This window comes from Punctularia strigosozonata (assembly GCF_000264995.1).
Source record: "Punctularia strigosozonata HHB-11173 SS5 unplaced genomic scaffold PUNSTscaffold_4, whole genome shotgun sequence".
NCBI lineage: Eukaryota > Fungi > Basidiomycota > Agaricomycetes > Corticiales > Punctulariaceae > Punctularia > Punctularia strigosozonata.
Window position 1 is genome coordinate 1,430,789 of NW_006767436.1, and position 24,729 is coordinate 1,455,517.

Sequence of the window (24,729 nt, forward strand, 5' to 3'; positions counted from 1 at the left end):
TCCCCCCCCCCCCCCCCCCCCCCCCCCCCCCGCAGATCGGCGGAGGGGGCGTGTACGGCGCTATCGGCGCGCGCATCTGGCTCCCGCCCCAAAAGCTCGGAATGATCATCGACAGAGGCAACGACTTTCCGCAGCCGATCCAGGCCGCGCTGGACGCGTACGGCCCCGAGATGTGGTTATTCAGAGACAATCCGGACCGGGGCACCACGCGGTCGCTGAACGCGTACCGCGGGGAACAGAGAACGTCCGTGGACGTGTGCTTTGCGCTTTCGGTCGGAGGGACACTAGTTGAATGCCAGGAATATGCACAGGTTCTCGTACCTCACGCCCCGGATTCAAATCACGCCGAGCGATCTGGACAACACTCGGTTCGCCGGGGCGAAGATGCTGCATTTGATCTGTGCGCCTTCTCGCTGTGGGTCGATCGTGTCAGAGATTTGGCAGCGACCGGGGTGGACGCCTATCACGATCTACGAGCCCGTGGAATACTCGTCCGTGGTGATCGCTGTGCGACATGCACCCCCTTCTGACTCCATATGGGGTTAGATGCGTCCCGGAAGAATTGTCCCCGTTAATTGAAGTGCTTCCGACGATTTCTGTTTTGAGGTAAGGACGAGAGGGCATCCCCAAAGTATATCAGCGCGTGTTTGTCAACCTTAGGTTTTGACTGCATTCTGTAGTCCAAATGCCTCTGAGGCTCTTACGTTGCTCTCGCTCCCAGATCCTTCAAGACCCAGCAAGGATCTCGTCGAGAAAGCCGCGTCCCTGTTCCTAGAATATGGGGTTGGTCTCAAGGGTAAAGCTAGAACAACTCTATGTCGTTCAGAAGCTCACCGCACTCCACTTCGAACAGCGCTTGCGGTTGGCAGACACGACGGTTGCGTGATCATTCGCGCTGCCGAACAAGGCTGCTATGTCAAAACTCGGAATCAAGAAGGTGTTTGGATAGGCAAGAAAGAACGTTCCATCACTTATGGGATACACGTTTGAGGATCGTTCGCACAGATGCGTACTGGACTGGACAACACGCTGACAAAGTCGTGGATGTCACCGGTAACTTACATGTCTCCGGCTGGTGAAATGATAGCTAACGTGAGTTCTGGAAGGGGCCGGCAACAGCTTCTTGGGAGGCTTGGCTGCTGGATTCAGTCTCACAGACGACATTTACGAAGGTTATTCGGATCGCTCGCTCGTAGCATCCGCGACTGAAGTTCGTTTGGCAGCCGCATTATACGCGACAGTGTCCGCATCGTTTGTGGTCGAGCAAGAAGGACTGCCCAGGCTTACCACGGAAGGAACATATGACGAGGGTCTGCTTCCGGAATCGTGGAACGGGGACTCACCGATGGCCAGGCTATCACTGCTAAAGAGTCGGATGGGGACACGGTCGCGGGCTCAGACACAGACATGACGCAAAGCAACTAGTCATCGTTGCGGGGTGGCTATTACGGTCGGCGGGTATACAACTATAGATACAACCTGTGCAGAGAAGACGAAGGATTATGCAGATATATGTGTGTGACGGGGCGACTATGGACAGCTAGAAGACAACGGAGAGGACGATACTTGATACCATATAGATCGATAACAAACCTGAGGATAAGATTACGCGCTCGGTGAGAGAAAGAAAGGCGATTAGGGGGTAGCGTGACGCGGATGACACGAGGATGGGTCAGAAATCTGAATAGAGAGGATGAGAAAGCCGGGCTGAGATCAACCGAGATAATCAAAGAAGTCGAATTCCGACTCGCTTTCTGTGGCTGGGTAGAGGGCCGTGTTATGGAACTCGAGGCCCGATGGCTGGGATTGGCCTGGTGCCCAGCGGCCGAGGAAGGGCGTCGATTGCCAGGTCCGCTTCTCGCGAGCGCCGCTCGCTTGGGCGGCCCAGTGCATGCCCGAGATCTCCAGCGCCACGAGCTGCGGCATGGTATCGAGCACGGCGGCGACGTCGTTATAGAAGATCTGATGGTGGACATCGATCAGCCGACCGTGCTGAATATGTGACAAGCGCGGGACCACTGACCTCTCCGGGAGGAGCGAGGAACTCGGCAGACGTGGTGCTCATCTTCACGTGGGCGGGCGAGATGTGTCGCGCTACGGCCTCGAGGAAGGGGATGGTGCGCATGCTGGTCGTGGCGCCGAGCACGGCGACGCCACCGGGTGCGGACGAGCGCGAGAGGGCACGGAGGGTGGGTTCGTCGACGTCGCCGACCTGGATGAAGACGGAGCGCAGGGGCCGGGCCGGGACGATGGACTGGGCGGAGCGGGCGGAGGTGACGAGGTGAGCGAGGTTCGGGGCGGCGGAAGCCGGTAAGCGCGGAGGGAGAGATGGATCGGGCAGGGACGACGGAATCGAATCAAGCTCGAGCTCGACGAGGGAAGAAGCCCGGGAGAGGAACTCGGTCACATGCGCGTCGAGCGGGAAGGGGCAGGACATGTAGCGCAGCCGGCGGAAGATGGATCTGCCCGGGCTGGTCGAGCGCGGGGGGTCGGCGAGCACCCAGCTGGCGGCGGCGTCGACGCGGAGGGTGAGCGAGACGAGCTCGGTCATGTTGGCGACGGCGCGGGCGAGGAGCCGGTAGGGCTCGGGGTCGGCGCCGGAATCGGCCCCGAGCGTGATGTAGAAGCTTCGGACGAGCTGGGCGATGTCCGGCCGGGCGGCGAGGGTGCGGAGCAGCTGCAGCTTGCGGTGGGCGTCTTCTGGGACGCTTGCGGGGGGGAGGTGCAGCTCCGGGTGGCGGTAGAGGTGGCGGATGGCGGCGTCGGAGACCTGGCAGGAGATCCTGGCGAGCGTGGCGAGGTCGCGGGGCGGGGCATGGGAGGAGATTGCGTGGAGGAGCTCGGTGGGAAGGATGGAGAAGGACATGGCGGATGCGGCGAGAAGAGAAGGGCCCTGGGCTTATAAGTCCCTGGGGCGGTGGATGAGCAGGGGCGTTAGATGAGCAGGGGTGCTCTAAGACAGAACCGAACACGGGTGGCCATCAGAGCGCCCGGGTGGTAATAACCCATCGCATGAGCAACTAAAACACCGAAACTCGTCGTCGACCAGCCCGACGGCCGTTCCCGAGCAGCCACAGCCTCTGCTGCTCCCGCTCTCATGCTCCCAGCTCTCGCCAGCGCCCTCCGCGCACGACGCCTCCCACCCGCCCCAGCCAGCCTGCGACGAGCGCTCTCCGCACACAGCGCGCCGTGGCCCACCGCGCGACCCGCCGCACCCTACCGCGGTCAGCACCCGTCCGACCTCCCCACCCGGTCCCTTCTCATCCCTCTCCTCAGGCCCTCTCCCCCACAGGACCCACAACTGCGTCTCGCTGGCCGAGGCGGGTACCGACGAGCACGTCGTGCTCTCCGGCTGGCTGCTCCACGAGCGGTGAGCAGACCGCGTCCCGTATGAACCGCAACCGGCTCAGCCCCGTGTCTGCGCCCCAGCAAGGTCAACCGGAACTGGTCCTTCTTTGATCTCAGAGACTCTCGGGGCACCGTCCAGCTCGTCGCCTCGGGCAGGGGCGATGCCCCCGTCCTGCCGGACCTCGCCCAGGTGCCCGTGGAGAGCCCCGTGCTGATTCGGGGCTCCGTGCGACGGAGGCCCGAGAAACAGAGAAAGCCTGCAAGTCGATCGACCCTTCTCTTGCCCGCAGACGAATGACCGCGTCGGCAGGGCGACCCGCTGGGCGATATCGAGGTCCTCGTGCAGGACTTCATACTCCTCAACCCTGCAGACCGCGAATTGCCCTTTGTGCCTCACGAACACTGGAACTTGGTATGTCAGCCACGCGTATCAAAACGAACACACGTCGTGACGGTGCAGTCATAGCCGAACGACGACCTTCGCGCCAAGTATCGCTACCTGGACTTGCGACGGCCCTCTATGGCCGAGAACTTGCGTAAACGAAGCAAAGCGGCCCATGTCATTCGCTCGGTCCTTCATCACCTCGGTAAGCCAACACGGCAACTCATATCTCACCTTCCAAACGCTGATCTTACGTGAGCACAGACTTCATAGAAGTCGAAACGCCGATACTGCTCAAGTCTTCGCCCGAGGGCGCACGCGAGTTCCTCGTGCCCACACGTCTCTCCTCGTCTTCCTCGGAGCCGACGTTCTGGGCTCTGCAGCAGTCGCCCCAGCAGCCCAAGCAGCTGCTCATGTGTTCTGGTGCGGTCGAGAGGTACTTCCAGATCGCACGCTGCTTCAGGGACGAGGACGGGAGGAAAGACAGGCAGCCCGAGTTCACGCAAGTCGATCTGGAAATGGCGTTCGTCTCGTGGGGCCCCAAACATGGCGACTCGCCCGACGCCACGAGCGCGAGCGACTCGGCGCGGTGGCGAATCGGCGGGCACGAGGTCCGCGACGTGATCGAAACGCTGATCAGGAAGCTCTGGAAAGAAGTCGCCGGCGTCGCCGTAACCGCGAACCCGTTCCCGGTCATGACCTACCATCAGGCGATGACTTCCGTACGTGACATGTTGGCTCGGGTGCATGTCCCAATCAGACCTATCCCGGTGTTCAGTACGGCTCCGACAAGCCGGACGTCCGCTTCGGACTGCAGGTATGTTCGAGCGCACGCACCGCGACACCGACCAGCTGACTCCCAACCAACCCAGCTGTCGGATATCACGTCTTGCTTCTCCGAGGACGCTCGTAGAGTGCTGGAAGCGTCCGGCGATGCGATTGAATGCCTCGTCGTCCGATCCGGGGATGGCGCGTTCGTCAAGGCCGCCTCTGTATTGGATGCGTCCTTCGCCGGTGCTGTAAGCGTCACGTTTGATTGCCGAGGGGTGCACCGCTGATCGATTGCAGGAACGATTAATCGTCGCCAAAGAGGACGACGGGTCATGGTTATCGGATAGTGCGACCATCCGAGGCAGTTTCCCCGCGGAGAAGCTCGCAGCAGAACATGAAAGGGGTCCCTCGGAGGTAACTAACGCCGTCTCGAGCCTCCTTCGAGTCCAGGCAGGAGATATCGTCTGGCTGGCTCGCCGGAAAGCAGTGCCGGAGGTGCGAGTATCAAACGCAGTTTACACGACGTGCGACTGAACAGGGTTGTGACAGGGAGGATGGACTTCCTTGGGGAGAGTGCGCGTCGCTTTGGCTGAGAAAGCACAGGAGCTAGGTGGGTTTGCATGCATTCGCTTGCTTGCACGACATGACAAATATGATAGGTGATTATTGCCCCCCACCCGCACCGCACTTCCTATGGGTGACCGAATTTCCGTTGTTCACCCACGCGGATGAGGACAAGGATTTCCTCGCGCACGGCCGGTGGAGCAGCTCGCACCATCCGTTCACTGCACCCATGATGGAGGATATAGATGCCATGTATGCTGGCCGCATCGCACAGGTATAGTATCGCGAGTCGCAGCATCGCTGGAAAACACGCATTGATGACGTCTCTTGCTGCAGGTCAGAGGACAGCATTACGACTTGGTGTTGAATGGAGTTGAGATTGGAGGTGGCTCGGTGCGAGTGCATGACCCAGAGATGCAGGAATACATCTTCTCGCAGATTCTGCAGGTCGGTCCATGCCAGCGTGTAGACGTCATACTTCGTTAACGATGACCACAGCTTACGGAAGCGGAGAAATCCACATTCGGCCACCTGCTGCATGCACTCCGGTGTGGTGCGCCACCGCACGGCGGCATTGCACTAGGTGCGCAACTGTCTCACTTGCATTAATCTGCGCGGGCTGACGGAGCACATGCTACCAGGCTTTGATCGACTGATGTCCATCTTGTGCAATACAAACACCATTCGGGATGTCATTGCCTTCCCCAAAACGGGCGCATCCACGGACCCGCTGTTCAAGAGCCCTTCTCCGACCACATCGGATGTCCTGGCAACCTACGGTCTCGCGCCTTGCCGAAACCTCGCGTAACCCACCACATAATTTGATATGCTACATGTCGCAATACCAGCACTAATCACACTGCATGCTGTAAATGAAGCGTCCGTGTGCGTGAAATCGGTATGTACATGGAAATCGAAGCGGAAGATCAAGGCGGTACATGTAAGACAGGTCAGTTAAATATGGACTGTTACGAGGAAACGGGGGTCACGCTGCGCTCCCGTTCGTGGCCGGTGTTCTGTTCCTGAGCGCCGTCCCCATTCGGTGATGGCAGGTATGGGCTCGCCGTGTTCACGAGGGACGGAAACATGGAGCTGTGCGGCGCTTGGTCGGGGTCTCCTTCTGATCCCGCCGCAGTCTCCAAGCCGAGCCCAAACGGCGTCCAAGTAGATCTCTGTGAATCGCCATTGACGGTGATGTCGCTTCCTGTATCCGATGCACGATCCTCGCGTGCCCTCGAACCAGAACTCTCGTCGATGACGGACAGTACGTTGCGCATTTTCGTGTCTCCCGACTTGCGTTGTTGGTGGCCAGGGTTGCGCCGGGGCACACCAGCTGGCGGAGACCTGGGGCGTGGGGAGATTGACCTAGGAGACGCCGATTGCGGCGACACAGGATTGGAAGTAGACGGCGGTGATGATGGTGAGTTCGAACGCACGTCCGCCCACGGCTCGACGGTCGCCCAACCTGGAGTCGTCAATGGCGTGGCGTGCTCCATCACGGGCGTGGTGAGTTGTGAGACAGAGGCGGAGGGAGTCGGAGTAGGATTGCCAATGATGGAAAGCGGCGGGAGGATGCTGAATATCTGGTCTTCTCCGGGAGGTGGGCCGTAAGAATCAAATGGGTCAGGAACGGCTTGCAGCATGTGTTCGATGACGGGATCAGAGCTATGATCGAGGATAAGCACACGATAAAAAAGGGAAATAGTGAATACGCACGACTTTGCCGTGAAACGGTCGAACACATCCATCGTCGTCCTGACAGCATGCGTTACCTGGGAGTCAGGCGTAAGGAATGCTCGGAAATAGATACTGCGAGCTATGGTTACCTTTCCCTGGACAAAGTCCCATACCTCTTCCTCGTGTTCAACAATTTCTTGATAGTGGTTGACCTTCAACTCGTCCAGATCATCAACCTGACGCTGAAGGACTGCTAGAGCCTCTCTGAAACTCTGTAGATCTACGCATAGATAACGGTCAGTTCGTGTCCCTGCGGACTATGGCATGCAGCAACAACACACTGCGACCCTTCTTCTTCATCTGACTCATCTCCGTTTCACGGATGATCCTGCTCTTTTCGCGCAGTGCCCTCTCATACGACGTGGAACGTTCCTATAACGGGGAATCGGTGAAGTTGATAAATCGTCGACGTATGGTAAACATACCGTCACTGCCGTGCGGTATTCAGTGAGATGTGTTCGTAACGGCTTCTCGAAGCTCTTGTCTAACGTCTCGGCCTGACGAAAGAGTGAATTTCGCAAGCGTATATCAGTGGTGCATTGCGTACCAACACATGCCAATGATTCCCCATCAGGTGATGCAACCCTGACGCAGCTTGCAGCCTGGTGCCGGCCTCATAAGATGGCCCTTTGAGCCTATAGGCTGTTAAGACGGGCAGATGTTTGAGAATTGGGGAGCACGCACGTAGAGCAAGTTTGCATCGCGTCCGCGAAGGCGGCCGTAGCCTTCGAAAGCGTCATTAACACCGCGCGGTAATTCGCGCATGTGTTGATAAGCTATAGGCGGGGAGAACACGGGTGAGCGACACCTGCGGCACTTCACATGAGAGAAACTTTTGCACGGACGTTCTCGTACGCCTGCAAGCTCGCTTTGAGGTTGTTCCTGGTGATAATCTTCGAGGGGCCGTCAGAACCGAAGTTGAGGGCCGAAACATTGGTTGCCTCGGACAACGTTGGGGAGGGCGGACCAGGGTCGACGCTGCGGCCGGTGTTGCCAATAACGAGTGAGCGTAATGAGCGGGTCTTGGGCATGGCGACGATATGTACAGCGCGAACTGGTGAACGCCTGTGCACCGCGGCAGGGTCCAGTCAGGAGGTGATGATGGTTAGAGCGTCGGCAACGTCCGACCAGCCGCTTCACCTCCTGCTGCTTCGTCCGACGCGTCCCATTGAATATTCTCGCCTCCAGCCATGGCGCTGGCACTCGCAAACTGCGTCAAGCGTACGGCCTTCGCCAGGCTGATGTCGACGGCTACATACCCATTCTCCAAGGAAGCCGTCTTCCCCCGACCCCTTGTGCCAGAGCCGGAAAACCCGCCGGCGAAGTTGCTGCAGGGCAAAGGCCTCCAGCAATACGTCCTCAACAACCTACCGATACCTGAAAAACAATCACTCATGCACAAATACTTCTCGCGACGCAGTCCCGAGCGTTTACTCCCCGGTTCCGTGCTTACTGTCACACAAGAGCACGCGCCCACATCGTTCTCCGGAGTCCTCATCTCCGTTCGACGGCGAGGGCCCGACACGTCGTTCGTGTTGCGGAACGTGGTGCAACGGGTGGGGGTAGAGATGCAGTTCTACGTGAATTCACCGCACTTGAAGGACATCAAGGTGGTGCAGCGTGCGGGGGGCGGAGGTGGCAAGGAGGGCCGGAGGATGCGGAGGGCGAAGTTATTCTACCTTAGGGATTCGCCGGAGAAGATGTCCTCTATCTCGCAGGGTGTCAGACAATGAGTGTCCGCAGGTATGAATTTATGCTATGCTGGTCACGAACGCTACGTTGACATCCGTCCAGGGACCGCTGGACACGTCCGTAGTGGCAGAGAATCAGGGCCAGCACTATTGACAACTGGTGGTGATTTTACTTACGGTCCGCGAACTCGATATGGTCGAGCGCAGTTCGAAGGATATGTGAGGGGACGAAGATCCGAAGCCGTTATCCGCACATGTAGTACAACTTTATAATGAGAATGAATATTTGTACACATCCCTCACTTGCATATGTGCGGGAGGAAATAGCCATAAACGCAGACTTCAAAAACTAGGAGCAAGTCCGTATACAGCACTGTGGCGCTGCCACGGTCGGGCCTCTTCTTCAGACTTCACAGCGTATATTCGCTCAGAACGTAACCCTCGGCTCTTGATCTCGTCGCGCTCCTTTTTGGCGATACAGTCCTTACAACTTTCTTCGACCCTTGAGCGCTGCGAACCAGCATGGCCGAAGCCTCTACCGAAGCGCCCGCGAACGGCACGACGCCTGACCCTCCCATTGACGATGCCGAGGAAGAAGAGACCAAGGTGAGTGCCGTTTCCCGCTGGTCCAGTTGGCCACCATCTCACTGAGTTACCCGCCTTATTTTATATCTGTACATACACACGTCGCGCTTCATATGTGGCTTTCCGTCGTGTGGCTGCCTTACTGACCGACGTCACGGCCTTGCTTCGTCCGTATTGTGGCCTCACCTACGGGCGTCAAAACCACCCCATGCGCTCTCATATGCATGCCCTCAACTCTTTGCACCACGCACCGTCCCCCCCTCGTTCTTAACCCGCGACTCGCCCCTGCTGCTGTATTATGCCTGCTCCTACCAACCCCATTGCGAACGCGAAACGCGGCTCTCGGAAACGTGAAAACCCACAGGAGATTCAAATGATGAAGCAGCGCGTGAAGGAGATGGAGGAAGAGGCCGCGAAGCTGCGTGAGCTGCAGGAGCAGGCGGAGAAGGAGCAGTCCCAAAGCGGCCCGATGGACGTGGATGACCCAACGGCAGCGGACAGCAGAAGCGTATACGTTGGCAACGTGAGTACGTTCACTGCACGTTATTGGAGACGATGGCACGAAAGTCGGTGGAAAACGCGGGAATACGCGATAGAATATCGTGGTTCTGCGTTGTATCATGCAGTGGCGCATATGGACAGTGATTTACCCCTCGTGGAAGCTGGCCATTTGCTATGTATGCATGCGGTCCGGGCACCATGCTGATCATCGTTTCAGGTTGACTACGGCGCCACGCCGGAAGAAATACAAGCACACTTCCAAGCATGCGGCGTCATCAACCGGGTGACCATTCTTTGCGACAAATTCACTGGCCATCCTAAAGGGTGCGCCCCTCGCTGTCGTGCATGCGGCCTGCTGGCTGACCAATGTGTTTTTTTTTTCGTCAAGCTATGCATATGTCGAATTCTCAGAGCCAGAACATGTGGACGCTGCGGTGGCGCTTGACAACTCCTTGTTCCGTGGGCGGTTGTTGAAGGTGACCGCCAAGCGTACGAACATCCCTGGTTACAACCGAGGCCGCGGTCGCGGCCGTGGTGGATATCGAGGAGGCTTCCGCGGCGGATACCAAGGGTATACCCCGTATGGCCGGGGCCGTGGACGGTATGTGGCGATGCTCGATCTTTGGTGGTTCTTAAGCTGATCGCGACACGGGCAGGGGACGGGGACGGGGAGCCTAATTGTCAGCTATCGATGGTGTTCCGTCGCCTGCTGTTGTATATTCCTTGGAGTGAGGCGTGTCTTTCGTTACATTCATACAACAAGAGACTGATCAATGGTTATCCTTCTACGCAGATGATCGCAACTGATTTCATGATGTTGCACAAAATGTCGGACGCTGTTGTGCGTTGCAATACATTATGCTCTTTTGTTGCCAATGTGTCCCGTCGCTATGAACTCCTATATGCATGATGTTCGATGTGACGCCGTCGGCTTCGTGCCAGAGTCGATGTCCACTTTGTCGTTAATATCGTCGAAAAATGCATCATATCTATCTTGGGTCAATGCCGTCCATTCTCGACGAAACATGAACGGTAGGAGATCGAGGGCATGGACTCGATCGACTATGAATCCAATTCATTCACGTATCGGTCGTTGAATACGATTTACAAATCCGAGCAGCCATGCATCTCAAACGATGGCGCGATCGTCCGGGAAGAGCGGCGTCTACGACAGTCATTCTATGGTTAGCAATCGGGCCGAGGAAGCAATCAGCCGGTAATTATGGGCCCGATGGAAGATTCAGGGACCTGCCCTTGAATCCTATTTGAGGCCGCACCGAGAGAAATGCGCACAAACCGAGTATGGGCGGGATTGACTGAGAGGGAGCGGATCGCACCTACGAGCTGTGCCGAACCTTGAGTCAAGGGAGTCCTTCCGCAAACCGGTATCGTCGTCACGAGGCGAGCGATCTCGCTACCATCGTGGATGGGAGCGCCCGCTGTTGCAGGGTTGGGTGTCATGTGTGCCAGCGTTTCGCAGGGTGAACAGGCTGAGCCGGTGCCCTTGGCCCACCGAGGGCCACCTCGAGGAGTGCTTAGGCCGCTGATGGAGAAAACAACGCGCCATGCGTTCCGTGTGGTTTAGGGTAACAGCGCGAGTAACGGCATCAGGACGCTCGTGTTGTGCTACGGAGGGCCATGAGGGGACTTGGCACGAGATCCCGGAGATACGGTGAAATAAGTACGCGTTCTTCTGAGGACAGGATTGGACTCGTGATCAGCAGGAACGCGGCTGGGGAGGAGCGGGAAGGACGGGTGTGAGACGATTGAGCGTGGACGGTCGAGCAAGCGATGGAAGAGGGGGAGTGCAGGAACGGGAGCAAGGGGCGCGTTTGGACGGGGATCGCCGGTGTATTTCGGCGCAGATGGATTCGAACGGAGGGCATCGTATGAAATCGCTGGCTGGGGTGCTTCTGGAAGGGAACGGCGGCAGTCATCTCTGAAATTTCGGCATCCGCGCACTTGGCCGGTCCTGGCAAGGCTTGCACGGCGGAATTCGACGGCGGGGACACACGACCGCGCATGCCGGTGCTGGCAGAGACCAGGGGACGCACGCAAGGGAGATGAGTTCGGTCACCGAACGATTGCCGGTACGCGCGGGGACTGCCGTGGGTTCACTCGGGCCAGCTGTGCTCTTATAGCCCCATGCTTGCCTATCGACGTCCATACTACTAATATCCTCCCATGACACACACCGCCGCCAAGAAGAAACGCGACGACCCCGCACAGCACCAACCCGACATCGGCCAGAAACCCGTCCAGCTCCAGCGCAGAAGGGTCTGGCGCGCCTGCGAGGGTTGCAGGCAAGCACTCAGTATCTTGCCCTCGCCACTTCCCCCGATCTCGCTCATCTCCCCACCGCAGACGCAAGAAGATCAAATGCGATGGCGTCGAGCCCGTCTGCGCCCAGTGCTCCTCTTCCAACTCCCAGTGCACATGGCTCCAGACCAAGGACAGGGCCGCCCTCAGCAGACAGTGAGACTCCTGTTTCATCCGCTCGAGCTGAGCGCCGATATCGTCTCCCTCTCTAGCTACGTCCAGGAGCTCGAGGCAAGGCTCATGCACATGGAGTCGCTGTTCAACCAGATAACCCCTGTGCTCGAGCAAATGGGCCATTCACCGGCCAGCCTCGGTTTGCCCACCGACCCGACGTCCGGCTCCTCGCTGCCCTCTCTCCCAGAAGATCGATCTGCCGGGACCGACGAGGATATGAATGGAGGGCTCGAAACTTCGCCGGCCTTGTCTGAGCCCACCGTGAAGACGGAGGATGACTCGATCGACGTCTCCGAGTCCTTCGGACAGCTGACGCTCGACGAACACGGCCACATGCGCTGGATCGGCGGGTCTTCTACGATGTCGCTCATCCAGTGGTTCAAGGCACAAACATCGTCCCCTCTCACTCGGGTGTCTCCCATGGACGACGATCCTCGTGCGCCCGGGCCAAGTGCCAACAAACTCTACTTTCCTGCTTCCGTCTTGTTCGGTAAAGTGCGCGCTTTACCGGGACCGGAGGAGGTCGAATACCCCGAGCGCGACCTCGCTGATAAGCTGGCGAGTTTCCCGTGATGCGAATCAGCATATCGTGTTGCTGATCTAAACGTTCCAGGTCGATGCCTATTTCTCTCGCCTACATTACCTTCTACCGGTCATCGATAAACCGTCCTTCATATCGAAGTACACCTACTTAATGGAGAATACCCGGAATATTGCCCTGCACCAATCCGAAACAGCGTTTATTTCGCTTGTCTTTGCTGTCTTCGCATGTGCTGCCCGACTGGTAGACGATCCACGCTTATCCACCAGTGGTGATCAGGAAGACGGCGGCATGGGCATGGTATACTATGAAAGGTACTTCATATCGTGATGTCACTCTACTTTGTGATGTTGATGAACTCCGGGCCCCTCCAGGGCTCAGATATTACACTATATCAGCCATGCTACCATTCAAGTTACTCACGTGCAGTGCTTCATCCTGATGTCCTCGTTCCTCTGCTCGGTCAACTGCCTCCCGCAAGCATGGCTTCTCATAGGCCAAGCCGTAAGAACGGCCCAGGATCTAGGACTGCATGTGCGCGTTGCATCCTCTATCACAAGAAATCTTCGAGATCCTTACTTCTTCCCTTCACAGCGGTCGCCGCGCAGACTGCTCTGCTCGCCGATAGAGAAGGAGACCCGTCGCAAGATATGGTGGGGTGTTTACACGCTCGATAGGATGCTTGCAGTTGCTCTCGGCCGGCCGCTCGGAGTAGACGACGGTGATTTGGACGTCGAACTGCCTGTCGACATTGATGACGAGCAGTTGCCGGAATACTTCGCCGGCGCACTAATCTCCAAGGATCGCCCGTCCTTGATGGCCGGCTTCGTCGCTCTTACCACCTTATACAAGATCGCCGGTCGCGTCCTTCGTCAGGTTTATGGCATCGACAAATGCCGCGACAATCTGGAGCCGGATCAACGCCAGGAGCTTCAGCGAACCGTGGACGCGCTCGATAAAGAGTTGACGCGATGGTGTGACGAGCTCCCTCCCGTTTTCAAGTCGAATCCGATCAACGAACGCGACGTCTCTATGGGTGCAGTGCTCTGCAGCCACTACTACTCCATCCTTACGACCCTTCATCGAAACTTCCTCCCGGTCAGGCGCGAGCAGCCCACGAATCCTCGCTCTGTGGCGAAGGCCGTATCCTCAGCTCGAGCCTGCATACGTCTAGCCCCATCGATCAGGAACGTCGTGCCCTTGTCACACCATCTCGCCTTCTTCATCCAGCACCTCTTCAGCTCCGCTGTCATAATCCTCCTATATGCTATGCACACTCATGGCACCGCCGGGGCAAATGTGGCGATGGAGGAGGCCCGGAGCTGCCTCGGCGCCCTTCAGTCTTGGGAGGGATACTGGCCAGGCGCTCGGAAATGCAGGGAGCTTCTTCAAGACCTCACACAGACAGCGACGGAGGCGATCCGGGCCCGCAACTCCACTGTTCCCGGTCAGCCGCCTAATACCTTGGCTGCGGCTGCGGCTGTACCCTTGCCCGCGTCCCCACCTCTTGGCCCTGTGAGAGACCGACGGCCGTCGATCACTATCGCTGCAAATGCCCAAGCCGCCCATGCACGTGGCGTCGTTCGTAATCGTCCGCGCCGCGATAGAGATAGGTCGACGGATCCATATATGTCGCGACGACACCATGCAACCAGTCCGTACAGGGTAGACAGTGCGTATTTTGTGGTTCCTTTTCCTCCGTCTATGCTAATTTGAGCTCAGGTGCTGAACGCGCTAGGTCGAGCTCACGCAGAAGAGGACACGAGGACGACGCTGTTGGGCCTAGTTCGCCTACAACGACCTCCTTCTCGCAGTCATACAGCAACATGCATTATCAACCGACAGGATTGAGTCCGCACAGCTCGCCGAACTCAATGCGCGGTCTTCCGTCGCCGACGATGCCTGTCATGGAGTCCATACCTCCCCTTCCTGCAGCGCAAACCGTCGCGTCCAATCTGACCGGGACGCCTCCCAACTTCGGTCTATCTCCCATGCACATTCCGTCGCCTCCGCGGTTCGATTACAGCACGTTCGCCGTGTCCCCCTCTCAGCCTAACTCTCGTTCACCCAGCCTTGCCAACGCCACGGCGACCACGGGCTCCACACCAGAACGATGGACAGGACAGGGTCAGACCATAACCGGCGGCGCATCAGGACTGTACAGTGTCGATCATGCTGCGTTCGCGCCTTCCCGGGATACCATGGCCCCTGCAGATACCACCATACCTACCTTCGACACATCAGCGTCCTATAATCTTTCGGATGGCATCGGGGTTGATTTTCCCATCACGCCTCCGTATGCCTCGTTCTCGACGCCGGGTTTGCCTTTCCGCGGCCTTGACTTCATCCGCAGTCTCGACTTTAGCAACAGCGACGCGTTCAACGATGCCGGAGTCAGCCAACGGAATTCCTGGCCTATCATCGACGGTTACGCTTATGATCCCGATCTCGCCTTCAACATCGGCGACTTCACGAACGATACTGATATACAGAACCACGCTGCCGCCGGCGGGCCCTCGACCTAGAAGCCACATTCAACCTTGGCTTGCTTGCGGGGCACAGAAACGATTATACCAACCATGTACTTGTGCTGTATCCATTACTTAGTAGATTACTGTAAAGTAATGTAAATGTTGATGCTTTAATCACGATTCCACCATGATGACTGCTCAGGAGAGACTCCCGTTCCTCTGGTATGGATAAAGACTCGCAGGGATGTGAACACTCCAGGCATTACATTACATCCTATGTATCAGTCCAAGTCAACACAATGATACGCCTACAAGGGACTTGTCAAACCCACCATACATTACAACGGGCCTCATAGCCGGAACGTGGTGTCGTAACTAGCAGACAAAAATACGACCCGGCGTGGCCACGCACATCTACGGACCCTTGGGCTCCGGTGTGAGCTGCTTGATGGAGCCTAGGTGAGCGCCCGCAGTGTTGCCTCTGAATCGTTTCCTCATATCAAGCTGATGATCATAAGTGAGAAAGGGGAAACATGTATGGGGTATTGAGACAAACGTACTAGACCCCGTTTACATTCGAAAGTTGCTTTCCTAAGGTCCTGACATTCTTGGGGCATCTCGCTCATATGATTGCGTAGACAGTCTGAAGGGAGATTCCCTTGCTTCATGACGCAGTCGGAGTGTATTATACAGTCTTTGAATGCCGCCACCAAGGGAGCACAATTGTTGGACATGTCGAGGAACACGGCGGAAGGTGGGGGCACTGCCACTGCAGCGGACCGATGACTGACGCACCTCCGTCGGGTTCTCGGAAGGCTTTGTAAACCGTCCGCAACGACGACCTTAACGCAACTGCATTGAACCTCGAAATGCCCGTGCCTCCAGCAGTCCGAGCTCTTGTCCGATCAACACCTTCCATCGCGCCAGTACCCCATCGAGCTATACTGTCGTTAACGGGCTCGCAAGCATCGGAATTTCTCAATGGTCAACTAGCAAGCTCCGTCTCGGTCCCTCCCAGGCCGAGGTTCTCAGCATTCCTGCATGCTCAGGCATGTCACATCGGTCTGGCGTCTCGGATACCCAGTGTAATATTTGTACCGCTCAGGGAAGGGTGATGTACGATGTGTTCATATACACCAGGACCGACCCAACCGGAAAGCCGAGTTATCTCATCGAATACGACGCGCGAGAGTCGGAAGCGCCACCCTTGTTGCCCATGCTGAAGAGATATGTGTTGCGGTCGAAAGTCAAGATACGAGACGTAACGGAGGAGTACGACGTTTGGTCAGCATGGGGTTCCGAGCAGTCAGACTCGCATGCTCCGGAGCCCAAGAAGAAATGGAGTTGGGCCCCCAGTGGCGCTGTAGAACCTGTCTGGGATGCCTCAGAAGAATGGCCATGGGGTCACGAAGACCTGGCGTTGAATGATGCCAGAGCTCCTGGTATGGGACGGAGACAGCTGGTGACGAAAGGAGAACTCCGTGAGTATTTTCCACCCTCACAGAAATAAGGGCTAAAGCACGACTGTGCTAGCGAAGGAGAGATCGTCCCATGACATTGTTACGTCCGCCGATTATACACTTCATCGCGTATTGCACGGTGTGCCTGAAGGCGTCGTAGACATTCCTCCGATGCACGCCTTACCCATGGACTCAAACCTCGACGTAATGGGCGGATGTGAATCTTAGAATCCCTGCCAATGTGTAGTACCCCAAGACTGACGTCGATCTTGTCCACAGTGGATTTCAGGAAGGGTTGCTACGTTGGTCAGGAGCTCACAGTGCGCACTTACCATACGGGCATGGTAAGGAAGCGAGTATTGCCGGTCTGTATCCAGGATTTGCGAAGCGAAACGTGCGTCAGCCTCGAATCGTGTTCCCTTCAGACTCATCATATGATTACAGCGAGACGTCCGCTCTAGCCAGCTCAATTCCTGCCAACTTAGACATCAAATCCGCAATCGCGCAAACGTCAAATCCCAGCAAACCTACTCCAAGGCCGCGAGGAACGGGAAAATTGCTGACTTCTTCACACGGCGTAGGGCTAGCCCTCTTACGTCTTGAACATGTGGAAGGTGTACAACGGGGTTTGCTGAGGTTCACAGCGGAGGCGGGGACGGAGGAGGGCGCACGGAGTTGGCGCATATGGCCTTGGTGGCCGTCTTGGTGGCCCACAAAGTCTGCAGATACAACCGAAGCGTGATTCCAGCTGAATAGTTTTGTGAACGGATGGCCAGTTTTACAGCGTTCAGGCTTCCAACGGAGGCACGTAACTATGCTATGATCGTGTTATGACCAAACCATTCGTTCTGCCAATACCTGGGCAATCACGAAGTCACCATCGTGACTAACCGATACATGGAGTTTGCTGAGGATAGACGGCTCGTGACCTGCAGCTGCATATTCCAGTGTAGGCTTCGCATGTTTCCCGTGAAGCTTGGTTCGGTATGTAAGCTCTTTCCATGTAGGTATAATATAAGGATGCAAGGCTTTATACGCGGCCTCCTTCACAGCCCAACTGGCAGTATATGTTCAGTCCGGCATCCCGAGCCGATAAACTCAAAGTACATACCGAACGGACAGGTACCTGGTACGATGCTGCACATCTTCGACAGCGATTGCTCCCCAGTCGAGTTGTTCATCGGGGCTCAAGATCCGCAGAGCTAATCTTTCAAATGATCGTCTCCGGGCCAAAGACAAGATGCGGGGTGCGTAGACTAGGTCAATCCCGATGCCGAGGACCGTCATGGGGCGCGGAAAGAGACCATTACACCGCCACATATATATCCACTGGATTTTGAAGTTCTTTGAGTCCAAGCAAGTGTTATGCATGTGCGAACAGAATACATCGCCGCCTCTGTGAACAGGTTTCCTCAGGCCGCGGATGCCTCTTCATCATCATTGGTTGCGTTCGGATCAGGTCGTTTCGTGGCTTTTTGGAACACAACCGTGCGTTTACTACGTTTCGTTCACCTTCTGGTCACAATCAAGATTGTTCTCCTTAGGACCGTGCTGATCGAGGCGTATACGATACATTGCCCGGTCATGAGGCCTCTGTAACATGTGTGCGTTTTGCGCGAGATGATCTCTTGATTAGCGGAGACGAGAAGGGATTCGTAGGCATCTCGAGGCAAACTGTCGAACATGTACGCCTACCTCTCATGGTTTATGGTGCAAAATCCTTCTATTAATTTTGTCGTCTTCGACATCCCAGTGGGATCTTGTCTCGAAGTTTCGGGCGCATACGCAAGGCATCTCCGCAATCGCGTTCCACGGAGACTATCTCATTACCGGTGCTTCTGATTCCTCGGTCAAGATCTGGAGAGCAAATCTTCACACAGGTCATTAGCACTTTTCTCCACATACTCCTCACACTCAATCAAAAATAGGCGCTGCAGAAGAGCTTCAAAGGCTTGACCCGAGGGGCAATCTTCCCCTAACACTTGCATTGACTAGCCTCCCAGGAGTCACCAATGGTGAATTCCATTGTCATTTTATTCCCTTCGGCGAGATGGTCTTACGCACTTTGCTAGGTGTTATCCTTGCCGTTGGAGGCACAGGAACCACAATTCAGGTTTGGAGCAGCTCTTCTACAAACAATGCAAGTCATTCCTTTGCACAGGTTAGGAAGTACCCTGACTACTCCGTAGTTTGTGCTTGTAGCGACGCTTGCAGGACACGAAGACTGGATTAGGAGCTTGACGTTCCGCCCACCCACATCTCAGCAAGAACCTATTATCCTTGCTTCAGGCTCAGGAGACAGCACGATCCGCCTTTGGAATATCGAACCCCAAGAGGAGACTCGGTCAAGTCGGGGTGCTGATGATGGTTTGAGCGATGAACTCCTGGACGCTTTCGAAGCATCTCTAGGCAACCCTATCGGTGGGGAAGAAGGCGGCCGACAGATATCCCTCAAGAGACATAGTGTCAATATCAGGACACCAGACGGTAGGTATGAGGTGAAACTGTGTTTCGTAACCTGTTCAAAAGGTGTAACACGCGGTTACAGGCTCCTGCACTATTACATTACGTTCGACGCGCTCCTCATAGGCCATGAGGCTGCTGTTACCTCTCTTTCCTGGCAACCTCCCACGTATGATCGTTCCCCGCCCACTTTGCTATCGAGTTCAACGGATTCCTCCGTTATATTGTGGTCACCCTCGTCCATGTTGGCATACGGTGATACTCAGTCGATCTGGATCAATCGACAACGATTCGGAGACGTTGGAGGTCAACGTCTGGGCGGTTTCGTTGGCGGTCTGTGGGCGAAGAATGGTTCCGAGGTCCTGGCGTGGGGTTGGAGCGGTGGCTGGCGGAGATGGCAAAACTCATCGACAGCAAGTGGACATAAAAACGAATTATGGAGAGAGATCGGCGCGGTCACCGGGCATGGCGGCCCCGTTCATGGCATCGACTGGAGCCCGGGCGGCGAGTACCTCCTTTCTTCAAGGTGGGGCAGCCATGAGTTGACATGATGCAATCACTGAAACCCCTGCTTGTCTGTAGCTTTGATCAAACAACTCGTATACACGGACCAGTACGGACTCTCGAAGCCGAGGATTCTTCTGCTGTCTGGCATGAAATAGGGCGGCCTCAAGTGCATGGATATGATCTTCTGCGCGTACAGTTTATCAACGCCCTCCGGTTCATAAGCATCGCGGATGAAAAGGTGGCACGAGTATTCGATGCCCCGCAGAACTTTGTGGAGCTTCTAGGCAAATTGAGAATCAGTGTTGCTTCTGGTGAACAGGTACACCGTGATGATACATGCAGGCTTGTTATGTACTTAAGACAGGAAACAGCACAACAGACCCACTGCTGCCAGTGTCCCGCCTTTAGGTTTATCGAACAAAGCTGTTAGCACTGGTGAGTGTTGTGCACTGGCTAGACCGTAATCCTATGCCTGCTGATGAATACTATGCTTTTTGATAAATCCTACCGAAGAGGATGATGCCGCTCCGCCTCACGCGGGGATTACATGGAGACCTACAGAAGGTGAATTAGCCTCGATGACCTTATGGCCAGAAGTGGAAAAGATATTTGGACACGGCTACGAGGTGCGAGATTGCGCCTCTGATACGGCTACGCTTCTGACGTTTCTGCCAGTCCATCTCTCTCGCGGTTTCTTCGTCGAAGAAACTCTTCGCGACCGCCTGTAAAGCGACGGCACCCGAGCATGCCGTGGTCCGAGTTTACGATGCCATTACATGGACTCCATTCGGGACGCCGCTTACAGGACATACGCTCACGGTGACGCGGATAGCGTTCAGTCCTGACGACCGATTCATCTTGACTGCATCAAGGGATCGATCATGGAGGTTATTCGAAAGAAAAGGTGAAGAAGGTGGGTAGCCTACGGGGTCTCGTCTCCATCAAGTCATCCGTGATCTTTACAGGGTACGTACCCGCCGCTGCGGGCGACAAAGCACATGCTCGGATCATCTGGGACTGTGCGTGGTCGAAAGATGGTGACGTATTCGCGACGGCGTCAAGAGACAAAACGGTCAGTAGCTTACTCGTTGACTCTCGCTTACGCTAACTTGACATCAGGCGATGATATGGCGCAGAGTGAAAGAAGATTTTGCTGATAAATGGGCGCCGATTGTGACTATTAAGGCAAAAGAAGCATTGACTGCCGTGGCCCTTAGCCCCAAGGATGAGAGCGGAAGGTGAAATTTATTTGTGTAACGGATGCTTCAGATCCCTTATCATTCGTGTGCAGGCGGTGGATGGCACTGGGGCAAGAAACAGGAGAAATTCTTATATACTCGTGCCGCACGCAGGAGAAGTGGGCGTTAGAAACGACGTTGGATCACAGGTGATTGTCGCCGCGAAAGCTAACAACGACCTGTTCTCATCCATGATGGCACAGGTCTGCACATCTCGACCATGTTCATCAGCTCCAATGGCGACCGGTGCACCAAGGACAGCGAAAAGAGCTAGCGAGCTGCAGTGAAGATGGTACATTGAAGGTCCATGCAATGAATGAATGACATCCAACGCGGGTAACAATCGATAGCTGCTTATACAGTGTGTACGAAGAATAAATAACGGTAGGGAAACAGCGGTGATCCACAAGACAAGCGCAAGGCGGGGATATAACACATGTGGAAGAGAATGAATAGAAGCATCATACTAGATAGCGGAGAACGGTCGTTCTTTGCGATAGGGATACAAATTCGGGCAGGAGCGCAGTCAAATGATGTCACGTAAGCTCATGGGGACTTCGGGCTGTCGAATGTGTTACTACAAGATGAAACCATGCAAAAGGGCAACGTACGCATTTGATCTTGTAAAAACATTCTATGGAGCGAAGCATCTCCACATCTCCACCTGTGGCAGTCACGAAATTGACCACGACGCCAGCTCGCGCGTAGCTGGTTGCAACAGCGGGAGCGACACTACAGCAGGGGTTCAGTCAAGAAACCCGTTGTTAGGCATGAGAAAATACATACCGATGCGCGTACTCCTCAACGGCTTTCGGTAGGTCGTAGTTGATAATCAAAGGAATTTGAGACACCTCGGTGGTCTTCACTTGGACGTCATACACGACCAGAACCTTGGCAGCCAACTGCCTCATGACGACAGCCGGAGGGCCTCTGAATTTGTTCAGCGCAGCCAGCTTGGCACTGGCATTCATATCACCATGCTAGGGCAACTCAGCAAAGAATCAGAGGGAAGACGAAGCGCTGCTCACCAACGGGATGGCTTCCAGCCCCTTGCTCGCGAGCTTGTACACCACGGTATCAAGGGAAGTCATACCGCCAACATGTATGATCGCGTGATGAACGTCTATATCATCAAAGAGGTCGGCCAATGCTTCCAGTTTCCACTCCCTTGCCTGCGCAGTTTCTGCGCTGGAAGTCCCACGTCCGGACCCGATGATGCCTAATCCGCCACTTGGAGCACTGGGTAGAGGTTCTGGACGGCCACCCGCTGTGAAAGCAAGATAAAGGTAGAACTGGCGCAAGCCTCGGGCGCCCTGACTAGTGTCAGCATGCGTGACATTGCCATCGCGTCTAACCAGAACCCGGACAGGCTCCCGTAATTGGATGGTTTGGGCAAGGTTGAGAACGTCCTGCGGCACCGTATTCGAGAAAAGAGCGCTTTGTCTCTCGATCTGCGAGCTGGCCCCTGTGGCGGAGTCGTCTGCTGGAGATCCAAACCCGGAAAGCCTGCGGACCTGGGCCTGAAGAGGTGTGTTCAGGTTTGCGCTAACCGAATCGGACGACGACGACGATTGAGTGTATGGGCTCTGAGACACGGGGGATGACGAGTTCCCTGGACCACCAATGCTGGTGAGTGATCTTGAACGCGGGGGTGGGAATCCCTTGACAATATTAAGGACGAAGTCGTGAAGATTGCGGGCGATGAGCTGATCTACTTCATCAAGCACGAGGAACCGCACTTGCGATCCATTGAGTCCTCCAGGGGCAGTGAACAGCGCGTGTAACTTCTGTGGAGTCCCACAAATAATGTGGGGCGAATTTTGCTGAAGTAGGCGTAATTCGGGCCCCAGGTCGTTACTAGCGGATGCCACACCCACACCGAGCGCTGACCGGACACCGATTGGGCCACCCAGGTCCCTAATCATCCTTTGAGCTTGAGTCGCTTGGTCCACTGTGGTAGATATCATGACAACCGTGGGGCCAACGTTCGCATTGCGATTGTTGATATGAGTCAGAACGATCTGAATTGCGGGGATCACGTATGCGGCAATTCTTTCCTGAGTAGGAGGCGCCTGAGCGATGATATCAGCGCCCTTCAAAAGGAAGGGAAGCGCGCGTTGTTGTATCTTGTTCGGAGGCCCCACGCTGCGTGAACGCGGCAGTTAGCGACCGATTTGCGCCGGCATAGAATATCATACCCGAATTTGCTAAGCGAACGAAGGAGGTCTGGTACGAGGTTCAGTTGATCCCATTTCGTCAACGTTGCCGCGCTTTCACGAGCGGAACCACTGGCCCAGTTCTCCGACTGTCAAATTTGGTCAGGAAGCAGCGATCTAGTCACTTGTGTTGCACTCACGCCGGCAGATTCGCGGCGCATTATGCCCATCACGGACCGCCGTTGTTTATCCCGCATCAGGTCTTGACGAGGCGACGGCCCCCCCATGTCTCCGGCGCGCGGAGGGAAGTCGAGACTACCAGCAGACCAGTTGCGGATACCTGCATTGTTCATGCGGCTGGAACGGAGATCCGGACGGCTGGGAAGCCCGTGGCCAAGCAGAGAAGGGTTGGATAAGGGTGGAGATATGGCCTGATTCGGCGCGAGATCCATAGGACCGACGCCCGAGTTCGGACCATTGACATGCAGCTGATGTTGTGTCTGCAACGCCAGGAGCTGCCCGACGGAGGAAGTCAGGGTATTCAAGCGCTGCGCAATGTGCCCGACGTCATCGACCGGCAGCACTTGATTTGGAGCGATCGTGGCGCTCATGGAACCGCGCGCAGTTGATGGTATGGACGAAGTAGCAAATGGATCCTGGAACTCCGGGGGTCCATGCGAGCTACCGCGCTGGAGAAGTAGATCCATCTTGTCATTGAGCAGTGCAAGGTCCCGTCTGATCTCGCGCGTCGCCGACTCGGAACGAGCAAGACGATGAATTATGTCCTGAATGAACGGCGAGAACCTCAATTGTCTCTCTAATCCCAGTGAGTGGTCGTTGACGGCAGCAAACTGGCTGCCCGAGTCGAGGGAAGAAGCAGGGGAGGTCGACATAAATGGAATGGGATTGGTGAATGATGAAGATCTGGAGCTTGACACCGGACCGAGAGGAGGCGTGTCCATGAGACGTTCCTGGCTCTGACCATATACACTGTTCGTGTAAGGCCCGGAAAGATTGCGTGAACCGGCCCTGCGAATCTGCGAGCCATTGGATATTCTCATGCCGGCCACATTCGGACCAGGTGTCTCCGGTCCATCGTCCGGGAACGAATCTACGCTGTCGGACAGGCTGGGCTCCTTCTCGCCAGGTGCCTCCGGGGACGAGCGGTGTTTCTCTACCTCGACTGGTGGCAAGCCAGATGGAGAGTGAATGTCGCGGGACACAGCAGGCACCTCAATGGCGCCAGCGATGCTTGGCGAGCTGTGACGATTTGGCTGGTGCTGAAGTATGTTCTGGCCCACGCTTGACCGGAGTGAAGGATTGGAAGGATAGGCACCGGGAGAGTGGGATTCCTCAGACGGAGGACTCGGCGAGGACTTAATGGACCTGTACTCGGATGGTGAGGTGGACAACGTGGAGCCAGACAGCGAGAGCGAGCTCCTGTCCTGATCTCGGTATCGTGGAGGGGGTTGCATATTCCGATAGGGCAGACCGATGCCGCCGTCCTCAAGGCCGATCCCACCCGCGGGACGAAAGGGCACGGACGTTGGATCCAGTGTAGCGCTCCTCGACATGGTGATTTGTACACCAGAGCCTGACAATAGTGTCTCAACGGCGGGTGTCCGAGGCAATTATCGAGACTGCATTGTGACGCGTCAATCGGATGGCCAGAACGCTGTGCGCGTTAGGTGACAGAACACACCTCGACCGTTAAAGGGGAGTCGTCCAAGTTGCCATCCGTGAAGACTGACGAGCTGGTAAACCTCCGAGACGGCTGGCTGTATCGACGCCGTCGTCGTAGCCAATGGAGACCTGTGCTGT

The 24,729-nt window shown here is 56.1% G+C and overlaps 9 protein-coding genes across 9 annotated transcripts in view; 7 read left to right on the top strand and 2 right to left on the bottom strand.

Annotated features, from left to right (window-relative positions):
- Positions 1–1,605, top strand: part of PUNSTDRAFT_119591 (Ribokinase-like protein) — a gene marked incomplete at its 5' end in the record, with an annotated part of 2,383 nt that extends 778 nt beyond the window's left edge. The window contains 8 exons of the mRNA XM_007382131.1: positions 36–244; positions 312–491; positions 547–606; positions 681–796; positions 854–949; positions 1,006–1,053; positions 1,107–1,172; positions 1,224–1,605. Of these exons, the coding sequence (XP_007382193.1) occupies positions 36–244; positions 312–491; positions 547–606; positions 681–796; positions 854–949; positions 1,006–1,053; positions 1,107–1,172; positions 1,224–1,411 (963 nt within the window). The 3' untranslated portion in view covers positions 1,412–1,605. The remainder of the gene's footprint in view (positions 1–35; positions 245–311; positions 492–546; positions 607–680; positions 797–853; positions 950–1,005; positions 1,054–1,106; positions 1,173–1,223) is intronic.
- Positions 1,606–2,311: 706 nt separating this feature from the next.
- Positions 2,312–5,923, top strand: PUNSTDRAFT_51287 (uncharacterized protein). The gene is made up of 14 exons (XM_007382132.1): positions 2,312–3,224; positions 3,277–3,370; positions 3,430–3,607; positions 3,659–3,760; positions 3,815–3,935; positions 3,995–4,452; positions 4,509–4,547; positions 4,603–4,749; positions 4,799–4,996; positions 5,051–5,111; positions 5,161–5,339; positions 5,402–5,512; positions 5,564–5,648; positions 5,707–5,923. The coding sequence occupies exons 1-14, from the start codon at positions 3,098–3,100 to the stop codon at positions 5,871–5,873; spliced, it is 2,067 nt and encodes a 688-aa protein (XP_007382194.1). The 5' UTR covers positions 2,312–3,097; the 3' UTR covers positions 5,874–5,923.
- Positions 5,924–5,954: 31 nt separating this feature from the next.
- Positions 5,955–7,905, bottom strand: PUNSTDRAFT_100393 (uncharacterized protein). Its single transcript, XM_007382133.1, has 8 exons — positions 7,648–7,905; positions 7,487–7,578; positions 7,350–7,437; positions 7,228–7,299; positions 7,084–7,174; positions 6,892–7,022; positions 6,782–6,837; positions 5,955–6,730 (listed from the first exon to the last, which is right to left on the bottom strand). Exons 1-8 carry the CDS (start codon positions 7,831–7,833, stop codon positions 6,034–6,036), a joined length of 1,413 nt encoding a protein of 470 aa, XP_007382195.1. The 5' UTR covers positions 7,834–7,905; the 3' UTR covers positions 5,955–6,033.
- Positions 7,906–7,944: 39 nt separating this feature from the next.
- Positions 7,945–8,792, top strand: PUNSTDRAFT_84940 (uncharacterized protein). Its single transcript, XM_007382134.1, has 2 exons — positions 7,945–8,545; positions 8,597–8,792. Exon 1 carries the CDS (start codon positions 7,993–7,995, stop codon positions 8,533–8,535), a length of 543 nt encoding a protein of 180 aa, XP_007382196.1. The 5' UTR covers positions 7,945–7,992; the 3' UTR covers positions 8,536–8,545; positions 8,597–8,792.
- A 584-nt stretch (positions 8,793–9,376) lies between these two features.
- PUNSTDRAFT_64340 (RNA-binding domain-containing protein) lies at positions 9,377–10,220 on the top strand (the record flags this gene model as incomplete). Its single annotated transcript, XM_007382135.1, has 3 exons — positions 9,377–9,601; positions 9,797–9,903; positions 9,968–10,220. 3 exons carry the CDS (start codon positions 9,377–9,379, stop codon positions 10,218–10,220), a joined length of 585 nt encoding a protein of 194 aa, XP_007382197.1.
- A 1,543-nt stretch (positions 10,221–11,763) lies between these two features.
- Positions 11,764–15,787, top strand: PUNSTDRAFT_119596 (uncharacterized protein; the record flags this gene model as incomplete). Its single annotated transcript, XM_007382136.1, has 9 exons — positions 11,764–11,882; positions 11,944–12,054; positions 12,111–12,630; positions 12,686–12,927; positions 12,988–13,147; positions 13,208–14,285; positions 14,336–15,358; positions 15,417–15,588; positions 15,645–15,787. The coding sequence occupies 7 exons, from the start codon at positions 11,764–11,766 to the stop codon at positions 15,136–15,138; spliced, it is 3,033 nt and encodes a 1,010-aa protein (XP_007382198.1). The 3' UTR covers positions 15,139–15,358; positions 15,417–15,588; positions 15,645–15,787.
- Positions 15,788–15,950: 163 nt separating this feature from the next.
- PUNSTDRAFT_84946 (Aminomethyltransferase folate-binding domain-containing protein) lies at positions 15,951–17,698 on the top strand (the record flags this gene model as incomplete). The annotated part of the gene is made up of 6 exons (XM_007382137.1): positions 15,951–16,133; positions 16,190–16,565; positions 16,618–16,761; positions 16,824–16,938; positions 16,989–17,601; positions 17,656–17,698. The coding sequence occupies 5 exons, from the start codon at positions 15,954–15,956 to the stop codon at positions 17,284–17,286; spliced, it is 1,113 nt and encodes a 370-aa protein (XP_007382199.1). The 3' UTR covers positions 17,287–17,601; positions 17,656–17,698.
- A 211-nt stretch (positions 17,699–17,909) lies between these two features.
- Positions 17,910–21,076, top strand: PUNSTDRAFT_65496 (WD40 repeat-like protein; the record flags this gene model as incomplete). Its single annotated transcript, XM_007382138.1, has 14 exons — positions 17,910–18,032; positions 18,089–18,229; positions 18,298–18,424; positions 18,473–18,559; positions 18,617–18,688; positions 18,747–19,035; positions 19,093–19,533; positions 19,590–19,860; positions 20,030–20,140; positions 20,190–20,427; positions 20,480–20,586; positions 20,634–20,752; positions 20,806–20,901; positions 20,956–21,076. 14 exons carry the CDS (start codon positions 17,910–17,912, stop codon positions 21,074–21,076), a joined length of 2,343 nt encoding a protein of 780 aa, XP_007382200.1.
- A 202-nt stretch (positions 21,077–21,278) lies between these two features.
- Positions 21,279–23,261, bottom strand: PUNSTDRAFT_64468 (P-loop containing nucleoside triphosphate hydrolase protein; the record flags this gene model as incomplete). Its single annotated transcript, XM_007382139.1, has 6 exons — positions 21,279–21,314; positions 21,364–21,484; positions 21,539–21,732; positions 21,781–22,897; positions 22,951–23,057; positions 23,094–23,261. 6 exons carry the CDS (start codon positions 23,259–23,261, stop codon positions 21,279–21,281), a joined length of 1,743 nt encoding a protein of 580 aa, XP_007382201.1.
- Positions 23,262–24,729: the final 1,468 nt, after the last annotated feature.

Bases quoted from the DNA above. Each gene is read 5' to 3' on its own strand.
- PUNSTDRAFT_51287 (XM_007382132.1), top strand. From the start codon at position 3,098: ATGCTCCCAGCTCTCGCCAGCGCCCTCCGCGCACGACGCCTCCCACCC. The intron at 4,997-5,050 runs GTGCGAGTATCA...GGGTTGTGACAG, and splicing joins GCCGGAAAGCAGTGCCGGAG to GGAGGATGGACTTCCTTGGG. The intron at 5,112-5,160 runs GTGGGTTTGCAT...CAAATATGATAG, and splicing joins TGAGAAAGCACAGGAGCTAG to GTGATTATTGCCCCCCACCC.
- PUNSTDRAFT_100393 (XM_007382133.1), bottom strand. From the start codon at position 7,833: ATGCCCAAGACCCGCTCATTACGCTCACTCGTTATTGGCAACACCGGC. The intron at 7,300-7,349 runs GTACGCAATGCA...CTCTTTCGTCAG, and splicing joins GGAATCATTGGCATGTGTTG to GCCGAGACGTTAGACAAGAG. The intron at 6,731-6,781 runs GTGCGTATTCAC...CCTCGATCATAG, and splicing joins GACCGTTTCACGGCAAAGTC to CTCTGATCCCGTCATCGAAC.
- PUNSTDRAFT_84940 (XM_007382134.1), top strand. From the start codon at position 7,993: ATGGCGCTGGCACTCGCAAACTGCGTCAAGCGTACGGCCTTCGCCAGG.